We start from the raw sequence: 26,008 nt of genomic DNA, 5'->3' as shown, positions 1-26,008 counted from the left end.
TCCAGCTGTCGGTAGGTCTGCTCTAGAACTTTCTCCAGCTGTCGGTAGGTCTACTCTAGAACTTTCTCCAGTTGTCGGTAGGTCTGCTCTAGAACTTTCTCCAGTTGTCGGTAGGTCTGCTCTAGAACTTTCTCCAGCTGTCGGTAGGTCTCCTCTAGAACTTTCTCCAGCTGTCGTAGGTCTGCTCTAGAACTTTCTCCAGCTGTCGTAGGTCTGCTCTAGAACTTTCTCCAGCTGTCGGTAGGTGTGCTCTAGAACTTTCTCCAGCTGTCAGTAGGTCTCTCTAGAACTTTCTCCAGCTGTCGGTAGGTCTGCTCTAGAACTTTCTCCAGTTGTCGGTAGGTCTGCTCTAGAACTTTCTCCAGCTGTCGGTAGGTGTGCTCTAGAACTTTCTCCAGCTGTCGGTAGGTCTGCTCTAGAACTTTCTCCAGCCTGTCGGTAGTCTACTCTAGAACTTTCTCCAGTTGTCGGTAGGTCTGCTCTAGAACTTTCTCCAGTTGTCGGTAGGGTCTGCTCTAAGAACTTTCTCCAGCTGTCGGTAGGTCTCCTCTAGAACATTTCTCCAGCTGTCGGTAGGTCCTGCTCTAGAACTTTCTCCAGCTGTCGTAGGGTCTGCTCTAGAACTTTCTCCAGCTGTCGTAGGTGTGGCTCTAGAACTTTCTCCAGTTGTCAGTAGGTCTACTCTAGAACTTTCTCCAGCTGTCGGTAGGTCTGCTCTAGAACTTTCTCCAGTTGTCGGTAGGTCTGCTCTAGAACTTTCTCCAGCTGTCGGTAGGTGTGCTCTGAACTTCTCCAGTTGTCGGTAGGTCTGCTCTAGAACTTTCCTCCAGCTGTTCGGTAGGTCTGCTCTAGAACTTTCTCCAGCTGTCGGTAGGTCTGCTCTAGAACTTTCTCCAGCTGTCGGTAGGTCTGCTCTAGAACTTTCTCCAGCTGTCGGTAGGTCTGCTCTAGAACTTTCTCCAGCTGTCGGTAGGTCTGCTCTAGAACTTTCTCCAGCTGTCGGTAGGTCTACTCTAGAACTTTCTCCAGTTGTCAGTAGGTCTACTCTAGAACTTTCTCCAGGGGATGTTCTCCTTTCCTGCTTCCAGTCTTTAAGTTCAGTCTCACTTAGAACATTCCAGGTTGTTGAAGTCCACAGAGGTGGGTCCAGATTTATCCCTTTTTAATGGACTTTTTCAGAACTTCATCAGTCTAGGAGATAGAACCATGACATTTAGGAGGAGAAACATCTGAGTTCTGGTAAAAACTGACACCAGATCAGTTTAAATCCCTCCAGGTGTCTCAGTCTGAACTCTGAACCTGTTCCTGAGCTCTGAACATCTCCTGTCTGGAGATAAAACCAGCTGATTGATGGTGGTTCTGGTTGGTTCTCATGGAATGGCTAAAACTCACAAACACCAGTTTATCGTCTCACCTGCATCAGCCTGTTCACCTGCCCCCTCCCCCCACAGCGCCTGCTGTCTGAGGCAGCAGAGGGCGGAGCCTGGGAGAAGGTGCGTCGCCTGGTGGAGCTCTGCCAGCAGGTGGGGGTCAGCCTGAGTCTGGGCGAGACTCCGGGGCACGGAGGCCGATCCACGGATCTCTGATCAAACTATAACGGACTAGTCAGGCTGCAGGGACGGAGGGAGAGACGAGGTAAGGCAGTCCCTCCTCCCCCACCTCCTGCAGCTCCTCCCCCAGGATGGAGAGCTCCTCCCCCAGGACTGCTGCTGTCTGTAAGTATGTCCTGCTGAGTGACGGCTTCACTCTTCATCCTCTTCTCTTTGGTTCTCCCCTTTCAGTTGGATCATTCCCTCCCTGTTATTCATCCTAGGGGGGTGTGGGGCATTGGGGGGCAGGGAGGGTATCAGGGGGTATCTGTGAGGTTCTACACCCCTGTTTGTTCTAGATTTCCCCCTGTAGTGACGCTGCAGCTCCTTTTTTTTCTTTGTGTCTGAGGAAACGCGGACTTTTATTTGTTTAACCTGAACAGAAGCAAACTGATCATTGATTGGCTGTCGGCGGCCGCCTGCCTGTTTAGTGCACTCTGATTGGCTGCCACAGAGACTGATCCCGCCCCTGCAGGACTGATGTCAGAACAATTAAAGTGAATCAGCAGCGGAGCCTCACTGTTTTCTACATGAATGTCATTAAATTATTTTCTACAAACTTCAGAGTCCAGACTGGTTCTTGAGTCGTGTCTCTGTGGAGAACATCTGGGTTCCTCTTCTGGTTCCTCACCTGTAGAACCAAATAAAGCTGCATCACTAGGGAACATAAAGACCAGGGTTGTCCAACATGAGGCCCTCAAAGTGTAAAAACTGCAGAGAAGACATTAACTGCAGATTGTAAATTAGTAAAACTATAAATTTAAAATCATTGAAAATCATCACCATGACAAGTTGTTCTGATCAGAAAGTGAAATACTAGATTGTTCTTTGTTCCTTTGTCATTTTGTGTCTCATTTTTGTAATATTGTCTCATTTTTGTTGTTTTTTGTGACTTTCATGTTTTTGTTGTTTTGCCTTGTTTGTTTTTGTCTTAGTTTTTCATTTTTCTTTGTTCGTTGTGTTGCGTGCCGTTTTTTTTTGTTTAACCATTTTTTTGTTTCTTTGTAACTTTTATTTCTTTGTCTTTAATTTTTTGTCTTTGTTTCATTTTTTGTCGTTTTGTGTCTCGTTTTCGCAGTATTTTGTCTTTTTTTGTCTTATGTAACTTGCCGTTTTGATCATAAAGTAAAACCGGTCCACTGGAGATCAGACTGGGCTGAATGTGGAACACCTGATCTGGAACATCTGGGTTAACTGTTCTAGGTTCTAACCTGCAGAACTGAAGAAAGCTGCATTTTTAGTAGATCCTGAAGAGAAACTCAGACTCCCTTTAATCGTGAACTCACCGAGGTAAAAGTTGGTTTCAGGTTTTTACAGGAAACACAAATATTAAAACAGGAAAATAAAAATCCGTTTAAATGTGAACATTAGAGACTCCGTGTAGCTGGAGAAGCTTTGGTTCCAGCGGTGAGGAAGAACTCGCAGCAACTCCACTTCCTGAGGAGAAACTGCTGTCGGTGCTCTACCAAGCCACGGTGGAGAACGTCTCGGTGGAACGGACGGGAGAACATCAACAAAAAAGTAAATGGTGTCAAAGCAGCCAAAGTTGTGCTGAAAAGTTCAAAGGTGACCCAGTTATAACAGACTGCTACCAGAACTGATCTTCCTCTGAAACACTATTTCAAAGATTATTTCCATTACTAAACTGATGTTTCAAATGCTTTTGCGGTTCTTATTCTAATTACATTTTAATTCTGTCCTATCGCTCTGTGTGGGCACTTTTTTCAAACTCAGGTAATTTTCTGAGAACAGAGTCAATGAGACAAACTACAGGTAGGAGTCATTTCTCCTGTGTACCAGTATCATATAAAATAAAGGTCATTCAAAGTTAATCCTAGAAAATAAAAGGATGTTACTGTAGTTAACTGATCTAATGGAGCTTAATAAACCGTAATTAGAACTGTAAAAGACAGCTTGCATAACTGGACACGTCAGCAGTTTCTTCAAAGGACCTGAAAACAGACGTCCACCTCCTCACCAATAACTCCTGTAGGAAAAAACAAGTGAAGGTGAATACACAATTATTATCAAATAAGCAGGAAAAGATGCATTCATTTGGGCCTGATGTTTAATTATTAAAGTATACTGACAGTCAATAGAAACTTTGAGGTAGAAATGTAGGCAGAATTCTACTTGTAGGGGGGTTGTAATTATTCATGGTGGATTTACTGATGATCTAGTGCCCTGGTAGTTGAGATAATGATGAGTTGTCGTTTTGTCATGATTCATTGCACATGGGTTGGTCACTTTGCAAAAGTGAACCAAATACACACCAAGCAATACTCAGTGAGTATCTGCACAATGTGAGAATGGGTTTGAAGGCCTATATAAAGGCCCAAAAAAGGCCACCATTGTTAGTCCAGTGAACAGCATCATGCCGCGTCTATCACATGAACAACGTCTCCGGGCACTGGGTATGGTGGAGGCCGCTTTGAGCTACAGTGATGTATCCAGGCGTATGGGCTGTTCCCAACCCACAATCAGAAGCCTGGTCCAAAGCATGCGCCGACGGATTGCTGCCTGCATCCAAGCAGATGGAGGCCGTACTCGGTATTGACTGTTGTGACTTTGTGTTTGGCAGGTGCCGTTTTCTTTTGTGAAATTCTTTATTTTGAAATCATTCTTGAAACTTTAGATTTTTGTTTCTGTATGCCAATATGCTAAACAAATGATTCATATGAAGAAAATCCAGTTTGGGGCTTCAAAATAAAAGTTATGTTGAAAAATATGGTCTCAAAGTTTTTAATGACTGTCAGTGTAAATAACCCTTTTTCACATTTTTATTGATTATTGACTGATATTGCATGTAATTATTGTTTACTGTCAGATTTAACCCTCTGAAACCAAAGCATTGATGATATTGTTTTTCTTTTTTAAACTGCTTTTAGCCTCTAATCAAGAAAATAATGAAACTTCTTCATTTTTTGGAATTTTTCTGGATTTTGTGACGTTACAAAATTGCTTCAGCGGATCTTAGTGTATGTAATATTTTACAACTAAATTTTTAACAAAGTTCACAGATGAGGCATTGATGATTCAATAGTATCAAAATATGTATCTTAAAATGAATTGTATTGATATGAAATTGTTGAATACGGCACAATAAAATCCAAATTAATTTAACAAGACTCTAAATGCCATCCATGCCAGAATGCACCTCCACACAACAGAAAACTGTAGGGAAATGATCTTATACAACCTTCTATTATTTTTTGAACTTGTAAAAGTGGGATTGACGACATCAGTCCTCGACTATTAGTTCAGATTTACATTCTGGACTTTGCTCGAACTGGACTGCTCAGTGGATCAGTGCTTAGTTGTGTCGCCTTGCAGCTATAAGATCCCTGGTTCTCATCCCGGCCTTCCTGGGATCTTCCTGCATGGAGTCTCCATGTTCTCCTGTACATGTGTGGCTTTTCTCCAGGTTCTCCAGCTTCCTCCCACAGTCCACAAACACGCTGAGGTTAACTGGTGATTCTAAACTGTCTGTAGGTGTGAATGTGAGTGTGATTGTTTGTCTCTGTGTGCAGCCCTGTGATAGACTGTTACCTGTCCAGGTGTCCCCTACCTACAACCTCAGTCAGTGGTACAGACTCCACCCCCCATGACCCTGATGAGGACTAAACAGTGTGTAGATGATGGATGTGTAACACCCATAAATTGCACTACACAGTAAATGGCAGTATTTATAGTATGTTCTGAACACCAACAAGACCAAGGAGGTCCATGAGGACTACAGGAGGTCATGGTGGACTACAGGAGGTCATGGTGGACTACAGGAGGTCCATGAGGACTACAAGAGGTCATGGTGGACTACAGGAGGTCATGGTGGACTACAGGAGGTCCATGAGGACTACAGGAGGTCATGGTGGACTACAGGAGGTCATGGTGGACTACAGGAGGTCATGGTGGACTACAGGAGGTCCATGAGGACTACAGGAGGTCATGGTGGACTACAGGAGGTCATGGTGGACTACAGGAGGTCATGGTGGACTACAGGAGGTCCATGAGGACTACAAGAGGTCATGGTGGACTACAGGAGGTCATGGTGGACTACAGGAGGTCCATGAGGACTACAAGAGGTCATGGTGGACTACAGGAGGTCATGGTGGACTACAGGAGGTCATGGTGGACTACAGGAGGTCATGGTGGACTACAGGAGGTCCATGAGGACTACAGGAGGTCATGGTGGACTACAGGAGGTCATGGTGGACTACAGGAGGTCCATGAGGACTACAAGAGGTCATGGTGGACTACAGGAGGTCATGGTGGACTACAGGAGGTCCATGAGGACTACAGGAGGTCATGGTGGACTACAGGAGGTCCATGAGGACTACAGGAGGTCATGGTGGACTACAGGAGGTCATGGTGGACTACAGGAGGTCCATGAGGACTACAAGAGGTCATGGTGGACTACAGGAGGTCATGGTGGACTACAGGAGGTCATGGTGGACTACAGGAGGTCCATGAGGACTACAGGAGGTCATGGTGGACTACAGGAGGTCATGGTGGACTACAGGAGGTCATGGTGGACTACAGGAGGTCCATGAGGACTACAAGAGGTCATGGTGGACTACAGGAGGTCATGGTGGACTACAGGAGGTCCATGAGGACTACAGGAGGTCATGGTGGACTACAGGAGGTCATGGTGGACTACAGGAGGTCATGGTGGACTACAGGAGGTCCATGAGGACTACAAGAGGTCATGGTGGACTACAGGAGGTCATGGTGGACTACAGGAGGTCCATGAGGACTACAAGAGGTCCAGGTGAACTACAGGAGGTCATGGTGGACTACAGGAGGTCCAGGAGGTCCAGGAGGACTACAGGAGGTCATGGTGGACTACAGGAGGTCATGGTGGACTACAGGAGGTCCATGAGGACTACAAGAGGTCCAGGTGGACTACAGGAGGTCATGGTGGACTACAGGAGGTCCAGGAGGACTACAGGAGGTCATGGTGGACTGCAGGAGGTCATGGTGGACTACAGGAGGTCATGGTGGACTACAGGAGGTCCATGAGGACTACAAGAGGTCATGGTGGACTACAGGAGGTCATGGTGGACTACAGGAGGTCCATGAGGACTACAGGAGGTCATGGTGGACTACAGGAGGTCATGGTGGACTACAGGAGGTCCATGAGGACTACAAGAGGTCCAGGTGGACTACAGGAGGTCATGGTGGACTACAGGAGGTCATGGTGGACTACAGGAGGTCCATGAGGACTACAAGAGGTCCAGGTGGACTACAGGAGGTCATGGTGGACTACAGGAGGTCCAGGAGGTCCAGGAGGACTACAGGAGGTCATGGTGGACTACAGGAGGTCCAGGAGGACTACAGGAGGTCCAGGAGGACTACAGGAGGTCCAGGAGGACTACAGGAGGTCCAGGAGGACTACAGGAGGTCATGGTGGACTACAGGAGGTCCAGGAGGTCCAGGAGGACTACAGGAGGTCCAGGAGGACTACAAGAGGTCCAGGAGGACTACAGAGGACTACAGGAGGTCATGGTGGACTACAGGAGGTCCATGAGGACTACAAGAGGTCCAGGAGGATTACAGAGGACTACAGGAGGTCATGGTGGACTACAGGAGGTCCAGGAGGACTACAAGAGGTCCAGGAGGACTACAGAGGACTACAGGAGGTCATGGTGGACTACAGGAGGTCCAGGAGGACTACAAGAGGTCCAGGAGGACTACAGAGGACTACAGGAGGTCATGGTGGACTACAGGAGGTCCATGAGGACTACAAGAGGTCCAGGAGGACTACAGGAGGTCCAGGAGGACTACAGGAGGTCCAGGAGGACTACAGGAGGTCCAGGAGGACTACAGGAGGTCATGGTGGACTACAGGAGGTCCAGGAGGACTACAGGAGGTCCAGGAGGACTACAGGAGGTCCAGGAGGACTACAGGAGGTCCAGGAGGACTACAGGAGGTCATGGTGGACTACAGGAGGTCCAGGAGGACTACAGGAGGTCCAGGAGGACTACAGGAGGTCCAGGAGGATTACAGGAGGTCCAGGAGGACTACAGGAGGTCATGGTGGACTACAGGAGGTCCAGGAGGACTACAGGAGGTCCAGGAGGACTACAGGAGGTCCAGGAGGACTACAGGAGGTCATGGTGGACTACAGGAGGTCCAGGAGGACAGAGCATCTCCTCTCCTCATCAAAGATGAAGCGGTGGAGCGTGTTGACAACATCAAGTTCCTGGGCGTCCACCTTACATCTGACCTGGTCCCTGAACACAGCTCACCTGGTGAAGAAGAATCAACAAAGACTCTTGTTCCTCAGGAAGCTGAAACGTTCTGGCCTCTCCCCTCAGCTCCTGGTCAACCTCTACAGAACCACAACAGAAAGCTTCCTCTGTCTTGGTGCATCACTGTGGTACGGGGCTGCACAGCTCAGGACAGAAAGAACTGATCCCGGGTGGTGAAAACAGCACAGGGGATTGTGGGAAGTCCTCTTCAGGACAGGGTAGGAGTGAACAGGGAGTGAACAGGGAGTGGACAGGGTGGGGACAGGGTAGGAGTGAACAGGGAGATGACAGGGTGGGAGTGGACAGGGCGGTTGTGGACAGGGTGAGGACAAGGTGGTAGTGGACAGAGTGGGAACAGGATAGGAGTGGACAGGGTGGGGACAGGGTGGTAGTGGACTGGGTGGTAGTGGACAGGGTAGGAGTGGACAGGGAGTGGACAAGGCGGTAGTGGACTGGGTGGTAGTGGACAGGGTAGGAGTGGACAGGGAGTGGACAAGGCGGTAGTGGACAGGATAGGAGTGGACAGGGTGGGGACAGGGCGGTAGTGGACAGGGTGGGCCGCTGTCAGCATGGCTACAGATGGAGTTCGATCAATGACAGGAAAAAGGCGGTTTTTGTGGTAAAGTTTAGGAGGAAGAACCAGCAGCAGATGGACGGGGCTGTTTCTGGACATTTGACTATATTTTGCATCAGGAGGCTGTAAGTCCTTAAAATGAATCTGAACTGTTACTCTGATCTGAGCCAGAGGTCTGAACCATCATCAGTTTGACTAAACTGACCCATGGCCGGCCACACCACGCTGAAGGAAGATGTTATTATGGAGGGAGGGTGGGATGGGTCTTTTTGTTTTTAATGTTTTTAAATGTTGTACAGCACTTTGCGTTACAGTCTTTGTATGAAAAGTACTCTATAAATAAAATTTCCTGCATTTTAGTGCAAATAATGGTATATAACTGTGTTTACTGCTAAATTTGCACATTATTTTATGACATAAACAATTTATATTTGCATTCTAAGTTCTGAAAAGGGTTGGTTACACATGTTTATGGTGTCCACAGAATCACACAGGTGAGGTTGTGCTGAAAAAAACACACACCAAGCAAAGCTAGATCAGCAGCTTTTAAAGTGAAATATAAAGGTAAGATCAGAATTAGTCAAAAACAGGGACTGAGGCTCAACATCTGGTTCCTGGTGTGACCAACAGGACAATTCGTCTCCACCAGGAACAAGAGACCGAAATGTCAAATAAAATGCATAAAGTTCCCTCCGGGGATTAATGCGGTCAAGAGACAGAACACACGAAGAGCAGGACGAAACCAGAACAGAACCAGGACGGAACCAGGACCGAATTGGGACTGAACCAGGACAGAACCTGGATGGAACCAGGACAGAACTGGGACAGAACTGGGACTGAACCGGGATGGAACCAGACCCCAGATCAGATTTTATCACCATACAGAGGCACGTATGATGATAGAACCGATGTTCTCTCTGGGTTTTCTTCTAATGATGACACTCCCTAGACACCTGATTGGTCGGTAGGAGGAGCTCTGATTCTCTCATCTTTTACCTGTGCAGGTAGAGTTCAGCATCAGTTACCATGGAGATGTACCTGGAAAGGAGTGAGCCACCAAAAACTCTGAGTTGACCTGAAGTACATCCATCCACCCATCCATCCATTCATCCATCCATCCATCCATCCATGTTCTTCCTCTGATTGGGGTTGGGTCGTGGAGGCAGCAGATGAAGCAGGATATATAGGATCAGGAGATATATAATCCCTCCAGGTAGTTCTGGGTCTACCCCAGGGTCTCTGGAGGATCTGAATCAGATGTCCAAACCACCTCCACTGGTTTCTTTAGAGGTGAAGGATCAGCAGCTCTACTCTGAGCTCCCTCCAGATGTCTGATCTTCTCCTCCTATCTCTAAGGCGGAGCCCAGACACCCTACAGAGGAAGCTCATTTCGGACGCTTGTATCCATGATCTCATTCTTTGGGTCACTACCTAGAGCTCATGAACGTAGATGGATGGAAAAGTCAGCTGAATACACTACTTTTCAGACAAGCATTTGATTGACTAAATGTCACATTTAGGGCTGGGAATTTAACGTGTTAATTTCAGTTAATTATTACAACGCAAAGGAGGGTTTAGTCCTCTCGGAGAACTATGGAGTCTCCAGGTGGAACCCCTTCTAGGAACCACCCAGAGACTCCAAGAAGGCCCAATACTGGGAACTGCTCCAGAATCTCATGTTCTGCTTCATGAACTGAGCTGCACTGAAAGTCCTCACAGAGATAGAACTACTAGAAAGTTTTGTCGTCAAACAAGCGAGCCTCTGTTCCTCTGCTGTGTGTGTGTGTGTGTGTGTGTGTGTGTGTGTGTGTGTGTGTGTGTGTGTGCGCTTCCAGGAAACCAGGATGTGATGTTCTCATTAAGACATTTGCAGAGAACAGGAGGCTGTTATCTGAGAGAAGCTCTTGCGAAACACTGTGTGTGTGTGTGTGTGTGTGTGTGTGTATAAGTGTGTATTAGTGTGTATTATTGTGTGTGTGTGTTACTGAGTGTGTTGCTGTGCTTTTATGTTTTTCAGTTCAGGCTGCAGATGAACAGACGGCGATCAGAGAGAGACTGAAGCAGCAGAATCAGAGACAGGCAGACGGGCAGACAGACGGACATACAGGCAGACGGACATACAGGCAGACGGGCAGACAGACGGACATACAGGCAGACGGACATACAGGTAGACAGGTATCTGACAGGTGAGGCAGGTGGACGGACAGCTGCAGGAAGATGTCGCTGTTTGAGTTCTGGAGGAGGACGGAGGAGCGACTGGAGCAGCTGAGGAGAACCAATCAGCTGAGACTGAGTCCTGCACAGGTGTAAGTCTGACTCACATGATTTACCTGACTAACCCTGGTTCTGGTTCTGGTTCTGGTCCTGGTTCTGCTGTTATTGTTGCTGCTCAGTAAACTTTTCTATTTCAATCGGATCTTCAGCTTCTGTGTGAATAAAAATACTGATTATAATAAAATATAAACATAAATATATAGAATAGTTTTAATGTTTCGGATCAGTACTTTTATTGTTTCTGATCAATAGTTTTATTGGTTCTGATCAATAGTTTTAATGTTTCTGATCAATAGTTTTAATGTTTCTGATAAATACTTTTATTGGTTCTGATCAATAGTTTTATTGGTTCTGATCAGTAGTTTTAATGTTTCTGATCAATACTTTTATTAGTTCTGATCAATAGTTTTATTGGTTCTGATCAGTAGTTTTAATGTTTCTGATAAATACTTTTATTGGTTCTGATCAATAGTTTTATTGTTTCTGATCAGTACTTTTATTGGTTCTGATCAATAGTTTTAATGTTTCTGATCAATAGTTTTAATGTTTCTGATAAATACTTTTATTTGTTCTGATCAATAGTTTTAATGTTTCTGATAAATACTTTTATTGCTTCTGATCAATAGTTTTATTGGTTCTGATCAATAGTTTTAATGTTTCTGATCAGTACTTTTATTGGTTCTGATCAATAATTTTAATGTTTCTGATCAATAGTTTTATTGGTTCTGATCAATAGTTTTAATGTTTCTGATCAATAGTTTTATTGGTTCTGATCAATAGTTTTTTTGGTTCTGATCAATAGTTTTAATTTTTCTGATCAATAGTTTTATTAGTTCTGATCAATACTTTTATTAGTTCTGATCAATAGTTTTATTGGTTCTGATCAATAGTTTTAATGTTTCTGATCAATACTTTTATTGGTTCTGATCAGTAGTTTTAATGTTTCTGATAAATACTTTTATTGGTTCTGATCAATAGTTTTATTGGCTCTGATCAATAGTTTTCTGATCGGTGAATCCAGATCAGATTTCTGTCTCCAGTGAAACAGGAAGTGGAGGCGTCACTCTGTTCGGGTTCTAGAGAGTTCCAGCTGTAGGAGGAGGGGAGGTTCTGGGAGATAAAGGGTTCCAGCTGCATCTGGACTGACGTCTGCTTTGTTGTTATTAGAGGACTGAGGACATTTAAGGTTCCATGAATTACTTAGAGATCCATCCAGCATGGAGGAACATCTCCTCCAGCTGAGGAGCACAGTGCAGAGGAACCACACAAGTAGAAAACATCTACAGGATGAGAAGAGAACATCAGTTCCAGGAGAATAAAGTGATGAAATATCCTGACTTCAAGTTTATATTCAGTTCATTTTCCTGTCAGACGTTGAGATCCAGCTGGAAGATGAAGATCTGATGTTCTGTTTTCAGTTTGGTTGGGCTGATTTATGCTGGGGAACATTTTCCAGTTTCGTTGTACACTGTACAATGACAATAAAGCACATTCTGTTCTATTCTACATCTTCAGAGGAACACATGTTCTCCTCAGAGATGCATTCCTGAACTTCCTGTTCCAGGCTCTAGTTACAGCTTTCATTCCATCCCACTCTACAGATCTGGAACATAGAACATCCAGAGGGACTTCTTCTTCTGGGAGTTTCACATTTAAACCAGATGTTTCATCAAAAACACTTCTTCAGATTCCAGAACTTCAACTTAAACTACTGGAGATGATTCCTAACAGACTGATCTAAATGAGGAACTGCTGTTTCACAAGAAGAAAGAAAAATAATGTTTTTGAAGGTTTGTTCTAGGAGCAGGTTCTGTTTCTGGTGTAGTTCTTCACAGATCATTACATCTCATCTGCTTCCTGCCTCCGCAGGAACCATGACTGGTGTAGGAACACCAGCAGGAACATGTCTGACTGCTGAGGAGAACTATCAGATCTCTATTCTCTAGCAGGATCTCCTCAGTGTTCTCCCCTCTGTTCTTCATCAAGATCTTCTCAGTGTTCTGTCTGTTCTTCATCAGGATCTCCTCTCTGTTCTCCATCAGGATCTCCTCCGTGTTCTGTCTGTTCTCCATCAGGATCTCCTCCGTGTTCTGTCTGTTCTCCATCAGGATCTCCTCAGTGTTCTGTCTGTTCTCCATCAGGATCTCCTCCGTGTTCTGTCTGTTCTCCATCAGGATCTCCTCAGTGTTCTGTCTGTTCTCCATCAGGATCTCCTCCGTGTTCTAAACTAACGACCAGCTAACTGACCGAATCAATCTGAGCCTCACCAGTCACTTGGAACTTATAAATTCAAAACCATAAATCCAGGTTATTATTGTTGTCGTCCTCACAGGAGCCGGTTGCTAGGCGACAGAGAGGTTCGGGCGGAGCTCCAGAATGAAGGGATGTTGTCTCTGCTGCCCCCCATTGGTACGGAGGTCTTCAGACGCTTCACTCCAGCCTCTCTGGAGGAGATCAGAGAACGACGTGAAACCGAGGAGAAGAAGCAGCAGAACGACCAGGTACCGATCAATATCAGGATCAATACACTGATCAATACACTAATCAATACCAGGATCAATATGCTGATATGTACAATGAACATGGAGAGATATATCAGTTTTGACGTTCTACTATATCTATTTTGTGATTGTTTTATTATTATTACTACGATGTGTTTCCTGGTTTTATTCTAATCGGACCAATCGGTGCTCAGTAACACTCACGCAGCTGTGTTGCCTAGGTAACAGAGACAGCTCCATCCAATGACATGGCAGCAGGGAAGCCCCTCCCCTTTGTCTACGGGGACCCGCCCCCTGAACTCCTCACAACCCCATTGGAAGATCTGGATCTCTTCTACCAATCACAGAAGGTCTGTTTCTGACCTGTCTGTCTCTGACCTGTCTGTCTCTGACCTGTCTGTCTCTCTGACCTGTCTGTCTCTGACCTGTCTGTCTCTCTGACCTGTCTGTTTCTGACCTGTCTGTTTCTGACCTGTCTGTCTCTCTGACCTGTCTGTCTCTGACCTGTCTGTCTCTGACCTGTCTGTCTCTCTGACCTGTCTGTCTCTCTGACCTGTCTGTTTCTGACCTGTCTGTCTCTGACCTGTCTGTCTCTGACCTGTCTGTCTCTCTGACCTGTCTGTCTCTGACCTGTCTGTCTCTGACCTGTCTGTCTCTCTGACCTGTCTGTCTCTGACCTGTCTGTCTCTGACCTGTCTGTCTCTGACCTGTCTGTCTCTCTGACCTGTCTGTCTCTGACCTGTCTGTCTCTGACCTGTCTGTCTCTGACCTGTCTGTCTCTCTGACCTGTCTGTTTCTGACCTGTCTGTCTCTGACCTGTCTGTCTCTGACCTGTCTGTCTCTCTGACCTGTCTGTCTCTGACCTGTCTGTCTCTGACCTGTCTGTCTCTCTGACCTGTCTGTCTCTGACCTGTCTGTCTCTGACCTGTCTGTCTCTCTGACCTGTCTGTCTCTGACCTGTCTGTCTCTGACCTGTCTGTCTCTCTGACCTGTCTGTCTCTGACCTGTCTGTCTCTCTGACCTGTCTGTCTCTGACCTGTCTGTCTCTCTGACCTGTCTGTTTCTGACCTGTCTGTTTCTGACCTGTCTGTCTCTCTGACCTGTCTGTCTCTGACCTGTCTGTCTCTCTGACCTGTCTGTTTCTGACCTGTCTGTCTCTGACCTGTCTGTCTCTGACCTGTCTGTCTCTCTGACCTGTCTGTTTCTGACCTGTCTGTTTCTGACCTGTCTGTCTCTGACCTGTCTGTCTCTGACCTGTCTGTCTCTCTGACCTGTCTGTCTCTGACCTGTCTGTCTCTCTGACCTGTCTGTTTCTGACCTGTCTGTCTCTCTGACCTGTCTGTCTCTGACCTGTCTGTCTCTGACCTGTCTGTCTCTCTGACCTGTCTGTTTCTGACCTGTCTGTTTCTGACCTGTCTGTCTCTGACCCGTCTGTCTCTGACCTGTCTGTCTCTGACCTGTCTGTCTCTCTGACCTGTCTGTCTCTGACCTGTCTGTCTCTGACCTGTCTGTCTCTCTGACCTGTCTGTTTCTGACCTGTCTGTCTCTCTGACCTGTCTGTCTCTGACCTGTCTGTCTCTCTGACCTGTCTGTTTCTGACCTGTCTGTTTCTGACCTGTCTGTCTCTCTGACCTGTCTGTCTCTGACCTGTCTGTCTCTCTGACCTGTCTGTCTCTGACCTGTCTGTCTCTGACCTGTCTGTCTCTCTGACCTGTCTGTCTCTGACCTGTCTGTCTCTCTGACCTGTCTGTCTCTGACCTGTCTGTCTCTCTGACCTGTCTGTTTCTGACCTGTCTGTCTCTGACCTGTCTGTTTCTGACCTGTCTGTCTCTGACCTGTCTGTCTCTGACCTGTCTGTCTCTGACCTGTCTGTCTCTGACCTGTCTGTTTCTGACCTGTCTGTCTCTGACCTGTCTGTCTCTCTGACCTGTCTGTCTCTCTGACCTGTCTGTTTCTGACCTGTCTGTTTCTGACCTGTCTGTCTGCAGACCTTCATGGTCCTCAGTAAGGGAAACATCATCCACAGGTTTAATTGTGAATCTGTCTGTTTCCTGCTGAGTCCGTTCAACCTGCTGAGGACTTTCTGCATCAAGCTCCTCCTCCATCCATATCCTTCATGACATCACAGGGTCACCTGTCTGTCTGATCACCTGTCTGTCTGTGTTTCTGTCCATCCGTCCATCCGTTTGTGTGTCAGTTCAATTCAATTTTATTTATAAAGCACCAACTACAGGTCAGATTGTCTCCAGAAGCTTTCCAGAACCCATATGAACCCCAGAGCAGCGCTAAGGAGACAGTGGATAGAAAAACACCCTTTAACAGGGAGAAACCTGGAACAGAACCTGGATCTTTATGTGGAGGAACCATCTGCTGCTGAAAGGAGGTGGAGGAAGAGGGGGATGGTGAACAACCCACCGAGCTATTTCGGTCTAAAAGACGTCTAAACAACGTCTAAATGTTCCTTAGACGTCTAGTCTAAATTTAGACGTTTAAAAAACTTTCATTTTTAGACCTCTGGTATACCGATTTTAGACTACACGTCTAATACACGTCTAATAGCCGTCTGTTAGACCTAAAAAACAGTCAGTGGTTTCCTATCAATACTGTAATAAACTGACAATCATTAATGCATATTTTACCCAAATTCGAATAAATTAATTTGAATTTGGCAATTTATAAAAAAATATTCACAATAAAAATGTAAAAAAAATGTACTGGAGACAAAAATCTCTCACAAAAAAAAGCCTAAATGAGAAATTACCTGCAATTCTTACCTTGATGTGCTCTCAGGATGTCCCGACTATTTCACCAATGCGTCTCTTTCTGGACCTTTCACAGTACAGTTTTAATCTAATGTCATGCTTTTTCATAATTTAGTACTAATCTACATTTGTCATCAGTAGACTAATTGTAATTACAGTACATTATTCATTCAAAATACAACCATTACAATCATGGACTTGGCATCATTTTTCTTTAATGTTACACAAATAGAAGATAAATTTAAACCTTGAACTTGGAAAAATTAAAACAATTCAAAATAAACTGAACAAAATATTACACATTATAACAGTGGAAAAAATGTAAAACAAACTATAAATATAAATACTTTTAACAACCAACTGGTTTTATGAAATTTGCCTCGCAATGTGAAAAGGAAAATAAAAAAATAGATTTAAAACATTTGTTTTAAAAAAACACTTATTTTTAAAGAACTTTGTGGGGCTTTTAGAAAAAAATTCAGAAGGAGGAAGTTCTGTGTTTCCTGTAGCCCCCCCCCCCCCACCCCCTCCATGGAGCTGGTGTCTGTTTTTCCAGTCTGAGGTCGAGGAGTCTCTGTTGGCAGAGGGAGAAATGGAACATACTCACCTTACTTAAAAAAAACAACACTTATGTCACTCTGAAACTGACTATACATTTTTACTTTGCTGTGATGCTCCCCTACGAGTTCAATCACCTTTTGGGGTCAGAACATAGTTAATTTCACATCATAATTGCCTCAGCAATGAGATCAACAGCAATGTCATCATTGTTTAGCGTGTTGAAATGAAATCTTTTCACTCACACCGTTTGTCATTTGCAGTACATTCAGCAGAGGCTTTAAAAAAGGTCAGAATATTAAAATTTGCATCTTATGATGTCTACTCCAATGTATTAAATTACCATGTACACAGGGGTGGGGGCAGCAAATGCAATAATGATGGTATTTGCAAACAGTGTAATGGCTGCTATAAACATGAATGATTACCCTGTGGGGTCCTTTGGGGTCATCACAGGACTGCTCCGTCTATCACAGGCCCTCCAGGATACTACTGGGGTGTTAGGAGCTCTGCTAGGAGAGAGACACATACAAAAATGATTATATTCAGCATTGCATTTAGGTGTTTTGTCCTCTCCTGCTGCTAATCATTGTTTCACCAACACAGGTTTAATACTTAGTGGAGAACAATGTTATTTTTGGCCATTAAACGGCATTAAATTATCTAATAACCAGGGGAATAATTTGAGTATAATAAACATATAAATTATACCCGGTGTAGAGGAATGCAGGGGGGGTTAAAATAGTTTTTGGACTGGATGGTGAATTGCCTGGGGAAGACATAATTATCACAGATGTACATTGTTCGAATTAATTTAAATTCTAAGTATTAAGTGGACAAAAAAAGAACACCAATAAAGAGGACAACATTACAAACTCTCAGGATATCTGAGTCAATGAACTGGTGAAGGCTGCCATGCTAATAAAAGCAGGAGAAAAGAAATGTTCAAATTTGATAAAACAATGTTCTGAATTATAAACACTTAGAAATACCGTAGCCTTACATTTTGAAAGATCTCCTGATGTTTCCGGTTGTCCAAACAAATCTGCAGAGTTGGGTTGCTCTTGGCCTCCAAAAATAAAACTGCTTTACAAATCTGGCCTGGAGGTGATCCTCTTAATCATCAGGACTTTGGACAAAGCAAGGACAGCACATGTTAACATAAATAATGAACATTTGTAGAGAAAAGTTGAAGAAAAAGGAACAACAAAAACAAAAAGCTAGACGACTCTAGTCTGCAGAAACCATGAAAAAAGAATGAACAGCTCATTAATCTTTACCTCAAAGCTTTACACACAATGGCTTCCATTTATGATTGGATGCAAAGTCAAACATTCCCTGACATCAGTCGACACAAAAACAGCAGCTTAACTTCACACATACACAAAATTGAGCTCAACTCCAGGTTTTCGTTCACTTCTCAGTGTTGTGGGACACTCGTTCAGACTATCTGAGCATCAGTGTGGGGGAAAAAAAGCACGTTAGGGTGGACTTTGACGTGGGGGGGCAAGCTGCCCCATACTTTTCGCTAGCTGAGCTGCTAGCTGAGCTGCTAAGCTGCCTGCCTGGCTAAATACTGGAGCTATGTCGAAAATTCATTTCTCCATCACTCACATGTATGAAATGACATGAAAACAGACCCCAGGTTGAAAAAACCAAAGTTCCCCACTAGTCGATGGCCCACACTGGCTAAACTAGCAACTCGCTAGCCCTCATGCTATCAACCGACACACGATACATGCAAATGCTAAACTGAAGCATGATTGTAAAAGGACCAAACATTGCAAAATTAAACATTTTTCTATAATAGCTGCTTCAGCGCCCACCTCTTAACCGCCGAATGAGGTCAAATTTACTTCTTTGAAACTTTTTCCTCCGTGTCTTCAAACGTTCCACTCCAACAAACTAGTGACGCATGTGCGCAAAGATTCCTCTGTTGACAGCATGGTCGGAAGTTGTGCCGTCCATAAAGAGAAGCTTTTTTCATGTTATGATCATGTGATCTTCATACGAATACAAAGCGGGGGCCTTACAGAGCTACCAATTATTTTTGTCGTTGATATCGTGGCAAAGCGGCTATGGCGATAAGTTTTATCACGGACTACTTCTCTGAGCGGAATAATATTTTTACAGGAAGTGGTTGCACGGTCCGTCACGTGAGCGTGCTCCACCAATAAGGTGGCTGCATCTTTGTCAACATAGAAGCCAAGATGGCGCTGGACATGGAAAGAGCTGGCTATATTCCATTAGATTATTGTTTCTTTTATTTTCCAAAGATTTAAAATACATACGTCTGAATGGTGTCAGCGTTGAAAAGTGGAATATTAGACGTCTACATATAGACTGTAGTTTATAGCGATCATGGCTAATAAAATGATTTTAGTCCAATATCAAGAGATCAGTTCTGCAACATGCAGTTATTTTAAATAAATAACTTTGGATACAATTAATTTGTTGAAATTCGGTCTATAAGCGATATCGCTTAACGGCTATCATAAATGATTTAGTTCAGTATTTGGAGATCAGTTATGCAACATGCATTTATTGTTTTAAATAAAAGAATATTAAATGATGGATAAAATTATGTTGTCTATATTCAGTCTATGTCTAAACGTTGAAATGCGGTAGAGATTTAGACATCTAAATCTCGGATATATTTAGACAAGACTGTATATCGCTCAATGGCTATCATAATTATATCAGTTCAGTATTTGAAGATCAGTTCTGCAACATGCAGTTATTGTTTTAAACAAAAAAACTTTTAAATGATGGATTAAATTCAGTTGTCTAGATTCGGTCTATATCTAAACGTTGAAATGCGGAAGATATTTAAAAGTATAAATCTCGGCTATATTTATACTATTCTGAATATCGCTCTACGGCTATGAGAATTATATTAGTTCAGTAGTTGGAGATTAGCTATGCACCTTACCGTTGTTTTTTAAATAAATAGTTGTAGAATAATTGATTAAACTGCAACGTCTAAATTCCGTCTAAAAACTGATGGAATGTCGACGGTTGAATTTAGGTCTAAAAAAATCTAGACGTCTAATAGACGTCTTTTGTTTGGTGGGAAGGAACATAGAACACACAGGTGGATCCATGTATGATCAGACAGGTGATTCATACAAAAGTATAAGCTAACATGTAAACTGATCCATAGTTTCCTGTTCTGATGTACAGCTCTGGCATTAAATCTACTACATATATAACTGGTAGTAAAATTCAAACAGGATGTAGAAGAGCAGATCAAGTATAGTGAGGATGATGGAGAGCAGATCTGAAGCATCCAGCTCTGGGACCAAGGACACTCACAGAAAGGACACAGGGAGAAACAGAGTTAGTGTGATGCAATAACAGTATATATATTAAATCTAAAGGTGGATAGAGAAGGGCTCAGTGCATCCAGAAAAGTCCCCCAGCAGCCTATAGGCCTATAGCAGCATGACTAGAGGCAGAACGAAGGGATGTCCAAGAGGGAGTCAGCTGTGCAATGAAGACACAAGCCGAACCCCTGTGGGTCACCCAGTCAGCCCTAACTATAAGATTTGTCAAAAAGGAATGTTTTAAGCCTGGTCTTAAAAATAGAGAGGGTATCTGCCTCCAGAACCCAAACTGGGAGCAGGTTCCACAGGAGAGGAGCTGATAACTGAAGGCTCTGCCTCCCATTCTACTTTTAGAAATTCTAGGAACAACAAGTAAGCCTGCAGTTTGAGAGCGAAGAGTTCTACTAGGATAATATGGTACTATCAGATCTTTAAGATATGATGGAGATTGGTTAGTAAGAGCTTCATATGTCAGAAGAAGGATTTTAAATTCTATTCTAGAGAACTATTGGGACATCCTGATAATAACGAATTGCAATAGTGAAGCCTGGAAGTAACAAAAGCATTGACTAGTTTTTCAGCATCACTCTGAGACAGAATGTTCCTGATTTTTACAATATTTCTCAGGTGGAAAAATGAAGTCCTACAGACTAGTTTAATGTGTGAGTTAAAGGACATGTCCTGGTCAAAGACAACTCTGAGGTCGTTTGACTGAAGGGCCGGTCCACATCTGGGCCGGTGCGCTGGTCTTCATTAAATAGTTTTGTTTACCGAGCACCAGGTGCCCGTATGGCTCATTGGGTTATGCAGGTGACCCATTTGCAGAGACTGGTCTCTGATGCAGCGGCCTGGGTTTGATTCCTGCTCACAGCCCTTTTATGCATGTCTTCCTACTCTTCTCCCCATTTTCTGTCACTCTTCACTGCAACTATCACAGTAAAAAGGCAAAAAAAAGTAAATTATTTTGTTTATGTATCCATATGCAGCCGAATGGGATGAGCGTCCAACCATTAATCAGCCCTGTACAGGCACACATGCTTCACACCACAACTACGCTCAGTGTAGGGAAAAGACTGCAGGGGGCGCTGCGTGAAATGCCGTGGATCAGCAGCTTATTTATATACAGATACATTCATGAGTTACTTTGCATTGACCATTCATGGTAAAATGTGGGTGTGTTGTGGGCGGAATGTGAGGTGGATCCACCTGTGCAATCTTCCAGCTGGTGTCTGATTTATCAAGAAATTGCGTGCAGCTGTGCTTATACACAGTTTTATAAATCGGGGCGAAGGGCATACGTGCATTTCAGATTTTCGGCGTACGCAAACTTTAGTATGGATCCTACACAATGTTTTATAAATGAGGCCCCTGGTCATTATCTGATGCTATGAGAAGGTCATTAATAACTTTTACCATAGATAGAGCTCTTTATTGTCCCGAAGGAAATTTGTTTTCACAAGCTGTCATGTCACACATCATAACATACATACAAGGAAAGAAAAAAGATTCACAATATGACACACAAAAACAGAGTTCAAGTTCAGCGCGGTGGTTTATTGAGGATGACGATAGCTGATGGAACAAAACTTCTGTTGTAACGGACATAATGCCATCTTAGTGCTCGAAATCTACGTCCAGAGGGGAGGAGCTGGAACATGTGATGAAGAGGGTGTTCAGTGTTTCTGTGCTATGATGCATCCTGAAGCCTGACTGAAACTCTTCAAACTGACTGAAACTCTTCAAACAAGCTATTCCTTTGTATCTGTCCATTTTTCTGTCTGTCAGTCTCTGTTTTTGGGTTTTCTTTAACAAACACACATTCTCCAGGATTTTCATGCTGCTGACGATTCTGACCAACTGCGTTTTCATGCTGATCAATATCAAAGATCCAGTTCTGAGCCGAATCCTGGAGTGAGTCACACACACACACACACACACACACACACACACACACACACACACACACACACACACACACACACACACACACACACGTTTGTACTTCTATCTTAGTGAGGACATCCATAGGCGTAATGCATTTCCTCGAGCCTTACCCTAACCTTAACCATCACAACTGATTGCCTAAACTTAATCCTTACCCTAACCCTAACCAAACCTCAATTCATACCTGTTCTCTAAAAACAAGTCTTCACCCTCAAACATGGCTGTTTCAAAGTGAGGACCGGCCAAAATGTCCTCACTTTGTAAAAATGTCCTCACTTTGATAGTTAAATGCAGAAAATGGTTCTCACCATGTAGCAAGTACAAGAACACACACACACACACACACACACACACACACACACACACACACACACACACACACACACACACACACACACACACACACAGGGAGAGGGAGAGAGAGAGAGAGAGACTGTCCATCAAACTGACCACTATGAGTCACTTCATGAAACTGGATGTGTTCCAGCTGTTGTGGAACAAAGAATCTGTGTGTCACCATCATAAACTACAGTCTGTGGTCTGTGTCTGACTTTCGTGAGCCGATCTTCTCGATCTTGGTGAGCAGATTGTCAACACAGCATGCAATGAAAGAAGATGAACATTAGCCGGTCTGCACTGCTGTTGGCACCCCCTGCAGGCTGCAGAATCCATCACTGTCAGTCAGGCTAACTGCCAGGCTAACAGGCTAACAGGACTAGTTAACAGATTAACTGCCAGGCTAGCTGCCAGGCTAGCAAGTTAACAGGGCTAGTTATCAAATGAGCTGCCAGGCTAACAGGACTAGGCTAACAGGACTAGTTAACAGATTCACTGCCAGGCTAGCTGCCAGGCTAACAAGCTAACAGGGCTAGTTATCAGATTAACTGCCAGGCTGATTGCCAGGCTAACATTGCCTGGCTAACAGGACTACTTAACAGATTAACTACCAGGTTAACAAGCTAACAGGACTAGTTATCAGATTAACAGCCAGGCTAATTGCCAGGCTAACAGGACTAGTTAACATATTAATTGCCAGGCTAGCTGCCAGGCTAACAAGCTAACAGGGCTAGTTAGCAGATTAACTGCCAGGCTACCAGGTTAACAGTCTGGCTAACAGTGATGAGTGATAAGAGGTAAAGCTAAATATAGGTTAAACTGAATGGCCTGTTATTGATGCTACATAAAATAAATGTCAGTTACAGCAGAAAGAACATAAATCCACCCGTCAGTGTGCTGGAGCTACCTGAAGAAGAACAGCGATGATGAAGTGATTAATGCATCTGGAAAAGAGTAAACTCGGCTGTAGTGAGCAGGTGTTTGTTTTTTAATCAGGTAGTAAAGGTCTGAAGAAGGACCTGAAGCCGTGTAGGTTCCTGTCCTCCCTGGAAGGTTCTTCCATTCATGGTGCTGGATGAAGGAACATGGAAGCTTCTGCTGCATCTGTAGTTTGTCTCTCATATGTTGTTCTAACCAAAGATCTTGATTGGTTAAATCTGTTGTTCTTCTGTAATGACAGGTTGACCTTCATGGTCATCTACACGCTGGATGTCTTGGTGAAGGTAGTATCTAGAGGCTTCTGTCTGGGACGCTTCACCTTCATCAGAGATCCCTGGAACTGGCTGGATCTCCTTATCCTCACCACGGGGTAAAGACCAGAAAGACCTAAAGAGCTAAAGACCAGAAACACTGAAAGACCAGAAAGACCTAAAAGACCAGAAAGACCTAAAGACCTAAAGACCAGAAACACTGAAAGACCAGAAAGACCTAAAAGACCAGAAACACCTAAAGACCTAAAAGACCAGAAACACCTAAAGTCATGTTGATGATGATGGTGATGATGAAGATGATGATGATGATGGTGATGATGAAGATGATGATGATGATGATGATGATGATGATGATGATAGTGGTGGTGATGATGATGGTGATGATGATGATCATGATGGTGGTGATGAAGATAATGGTGATGATGGTGGTGATGATGATAATGGTGGTGATGATGATGATGGTGGTGATGATGATGATGATGATGATGATGGTGGTGGTGATGATGATGGTGGTGGTGATGATGATGATGATGATGATGATGGTGGTGATGATGATGATGGTAATGGTGATGATGGTGGTGGTGGTGATGATGATAATGGTGGTGATGATGGTGGTGATGATGATGATGATGATGATGATGGTGGTGGTGATGATGATGGTGGTGGTGATGATGATGGTGGTGATGATGATGATGGTAATGATGATGATGATGATGATGATGATGGTGGTGATGATGATGATGGTGGTGGTGATGATGATGATGATGATGATGGTGGTGGTGATGATGATGGTGGTGGTGGTGATGATGATGATGATGATGATGGTGGTGATGATGATGATGGTAATGGTGATGATGGTGGTGGTGGTGATGATGATAATGGTGGTGATGATGGTGGTGATGATGATGATGGTAATGATGATGATGGTGATGATGATGATGATGGTGATGATGGTGGTGATGATGATGGTAATGATGATGAGGGTAATGATGATGATGATGATGATGATGATGATGGTGATGATGGTGGTGATGATGATGATGATGGTGATGATGAGGGTAATGATGATGATGGTGATGATGATGATGATGATGATGGTGGTGACAATGATGGTGATGATGATGGTGGTGATGAAGATGATGATGATGAAAATTCTACAATTCTACAGTTTCATTTAGCAAATGCTTTTATCCAAAGCGACGTACAACACAAGCAAGAATTCAGACATAAGGAAAAACCTGTAGTAAGTACAAAAGTGCTTCAAGTGTGATTGGTCAAAGGTGTTGCCATCAAGTTGCAGAAGAATTGCCAACACCCCCCCCCCCCCTTTTTTTGTATTTTTTTGCTTTTTCAACTTTGTCAGTGCTAAATAAGTGCTGGGTTTTGGACCACCTGACTTATTCTACCCCTAAGGTGGAGTCGGATTAAGTGCCTAGGTGTTCTCTGAACAATTGAGTCTTCAATCGTCGCTTAAAAGTAGAACGGGACTCAGCAGAACACGCAGTTTGGTAGTTTATTCCACCATTTGGGAACAACGGAGGAGAAGAGTCTGGTTAGAGATTTCAAGCCGTGCTGGGCTGGATGCCCCAGGCGTCTCTCACATGCAGAGCGAAGTGGGCGTGAAGGGGAGTAGACCTGGATCAGGGAATCCAGGTAGGCTGGGGCCGTTCTTGTAAATGTTTTGTAAGCCAAGAGGAGAGTTTTGAATTTGATTCTGGCTGCAACTGGAAGCCAGTGAAGGGAGATGAACAGGGGAGTGACATGAGCTCTTTTGGGCTGGTTGAAGACCAGACGTGCTGCTCCATTCTGGATCATCTGTAGAGGTTTGACTGTACATGCAGGGAGACCTGCCAGAAGAGAGTTGCAGTAGTCAATGCGTGACATCACAAGAGCCTGAACCAGAAGTTGCGTGGCCTGTTGGGTCAGGAAGGATCTGATCTTCCTGATGTTGTAGAGGGCATAACGACAAGATCGAGAAACTGAGGCCACGTGAACCTTAAATGTCAGCTGGTCATCAATCATGACACCCAGGTTTCTGGCTGAATTTGTGGGCACAAGTAGGCTCGAGTGAAGTTGGACACGGATCTGAGGCTGAACAGATGGACAAGCTGGAAAGACCATGAGTTCAGTCTTAGACAGATTCAGCTGAAGGTGCCATTCCTTCATCCATGTGGAGATATCAGCCAGACATGCTGATATCCGAGCTGAAACTGTTGTGTCGTCAGGTGGAAAAGAGAGGAAAAGCTGAGTGTCATCAGCATAACAGTGGTAGGAGAAGCCATGGGAACGGATCACTGCACCAAGTGAGGTGGTGTACAGAGAGAAGAGTAAGGGACCAAGCACTGACCCCTGAGGGACTCCTGTTGATAGGTCGTGTGACCTTGACACCTCCCCTCACCATGTTACTCTGAAGGATCTGCCTGTGAGGTAGGACTTGAACCACAACAGGACAGAACCTGAGATGCCGAGCTCAGAAAGTGTGGAGAGGATTTGATGGTTCACGGTGTCAAAGGCAGCAGACAAGTCCAGCAGCAGTAGGACAGAGGACTGACCAGCAGCTCTCGCCAGCCGCAGAGATTCTGTGACTGATAGGAGTGCAGTCTGAGTGGAGTGGTCGCACCTGAAGCCTGACTGAAAAGGGTCAAGTGGGTTGTTGTTCCGCAGATGTTCAGAGACTTGGTTA

General features: G+C 44.4%; 1 protein-coding gene and 2 long non-coding RNA genes across 53 annotated transcripts in view; all 3 read left to right on the top strand.

Annotated features, from left to right (window-relative positions):
• LOC127535214 (uncharacterized) lies at positions 1–2,148 on the top strand. 50 transcript variants are annotated; one of them, XR_007943963.1, is made up of 4 exons: positions 1–81; positions 376–408; positions 677–775; positions 842–2,148. It is a non-coding gene; the product is annotated as an uncharacterized LOC127535214 (long non-coding RNA). The 50 variants fall into 50 exon arrangements; XR_007943952.1 differs by lacking the exon at positions 376–408 and adding an exon at positions 245–277; XR_007943954.1 differs by lacking the exon at positions 376–408 and adding an exon at positions 212–277 and having other exon boundaries at positions 3–48.
• Positions 2,149–6,885: 4,737 nt separating this feature from the next.
• LOC127535212 (uncharacterized) lies at positions 6,886–7,823 on the top strand. 2 transcript variants are annotated; one of them, XR_007943933.1, is made up of 3 exons: positions 6,886–6,969; positions 7,299–7,338; positions 7,579–7,823. It is a non-coding gene; the product is annotated as an uncharacterized LOC127535212 (long non-coding RNA). The 2 variants fall into 2 exon arrangements; XR_007943932.1 differs by lacking the exon at positions 7,299–7,338 and adding an exon at positions 7,089–7,128.
• A 2,536-nt stretch (positions 7,824–10,359) lies between these two features.
• LOC110971321 (sodium channel protein type 4 subunit alpha B-like) overlaps positions 10,360–26,008 on the top strand; it is a 50,173-nt gene continuing 34,524 nt past the window's right edge. Inside the window, exons 1-6 of the mRNA XM_051951915.1 lie at positions 10,360–10,719; positions 13,020–13,188; positions 13,410–13,538; positions 15,177–15,291; positions 21,649–21,745; positions 23,295–23,423. Coding sequence (XP_051807875.1) covers positions 10,631–10,719; positions 13,020–13,188; positions 13,410–13,538; positions 15,177–15,291; positions 21,649–21,745; positions 23,295–23,423 — 728 coding nt within the window. The 5' untranslated portion in view covers positions 10,360–10,630. The remainder of the gene's footprint in view (positions 10,720–13,019; positions 13,189–13,409; positions 13,539–15,176; positions 15,292–21,648; positions 21,746–23,294; positions 23,424–26,008) is intronic.

Source organism: Acanthochromis polyacanthus, chromosome 8 (genome assembly GCF_021347895.1).
Source record: "Acanthochromis polyacanthus isolate Apoly-LR-REF ecotype Palm Island chromosome 8, KAUST_Apoly_ChrSc, whole genome shotgun sequence".
NCBI classification, from domain to species: Eukaryota; Metazoa; Chordata; class Actinopteri; family Pomacentridae; genus Acanthochromis; species Acanthochromis polyacanthus.
Note: the sequence above shows the minus strand (reverse complement) of the source record. Positions and strands in the feature narration are given on the sequence as shown.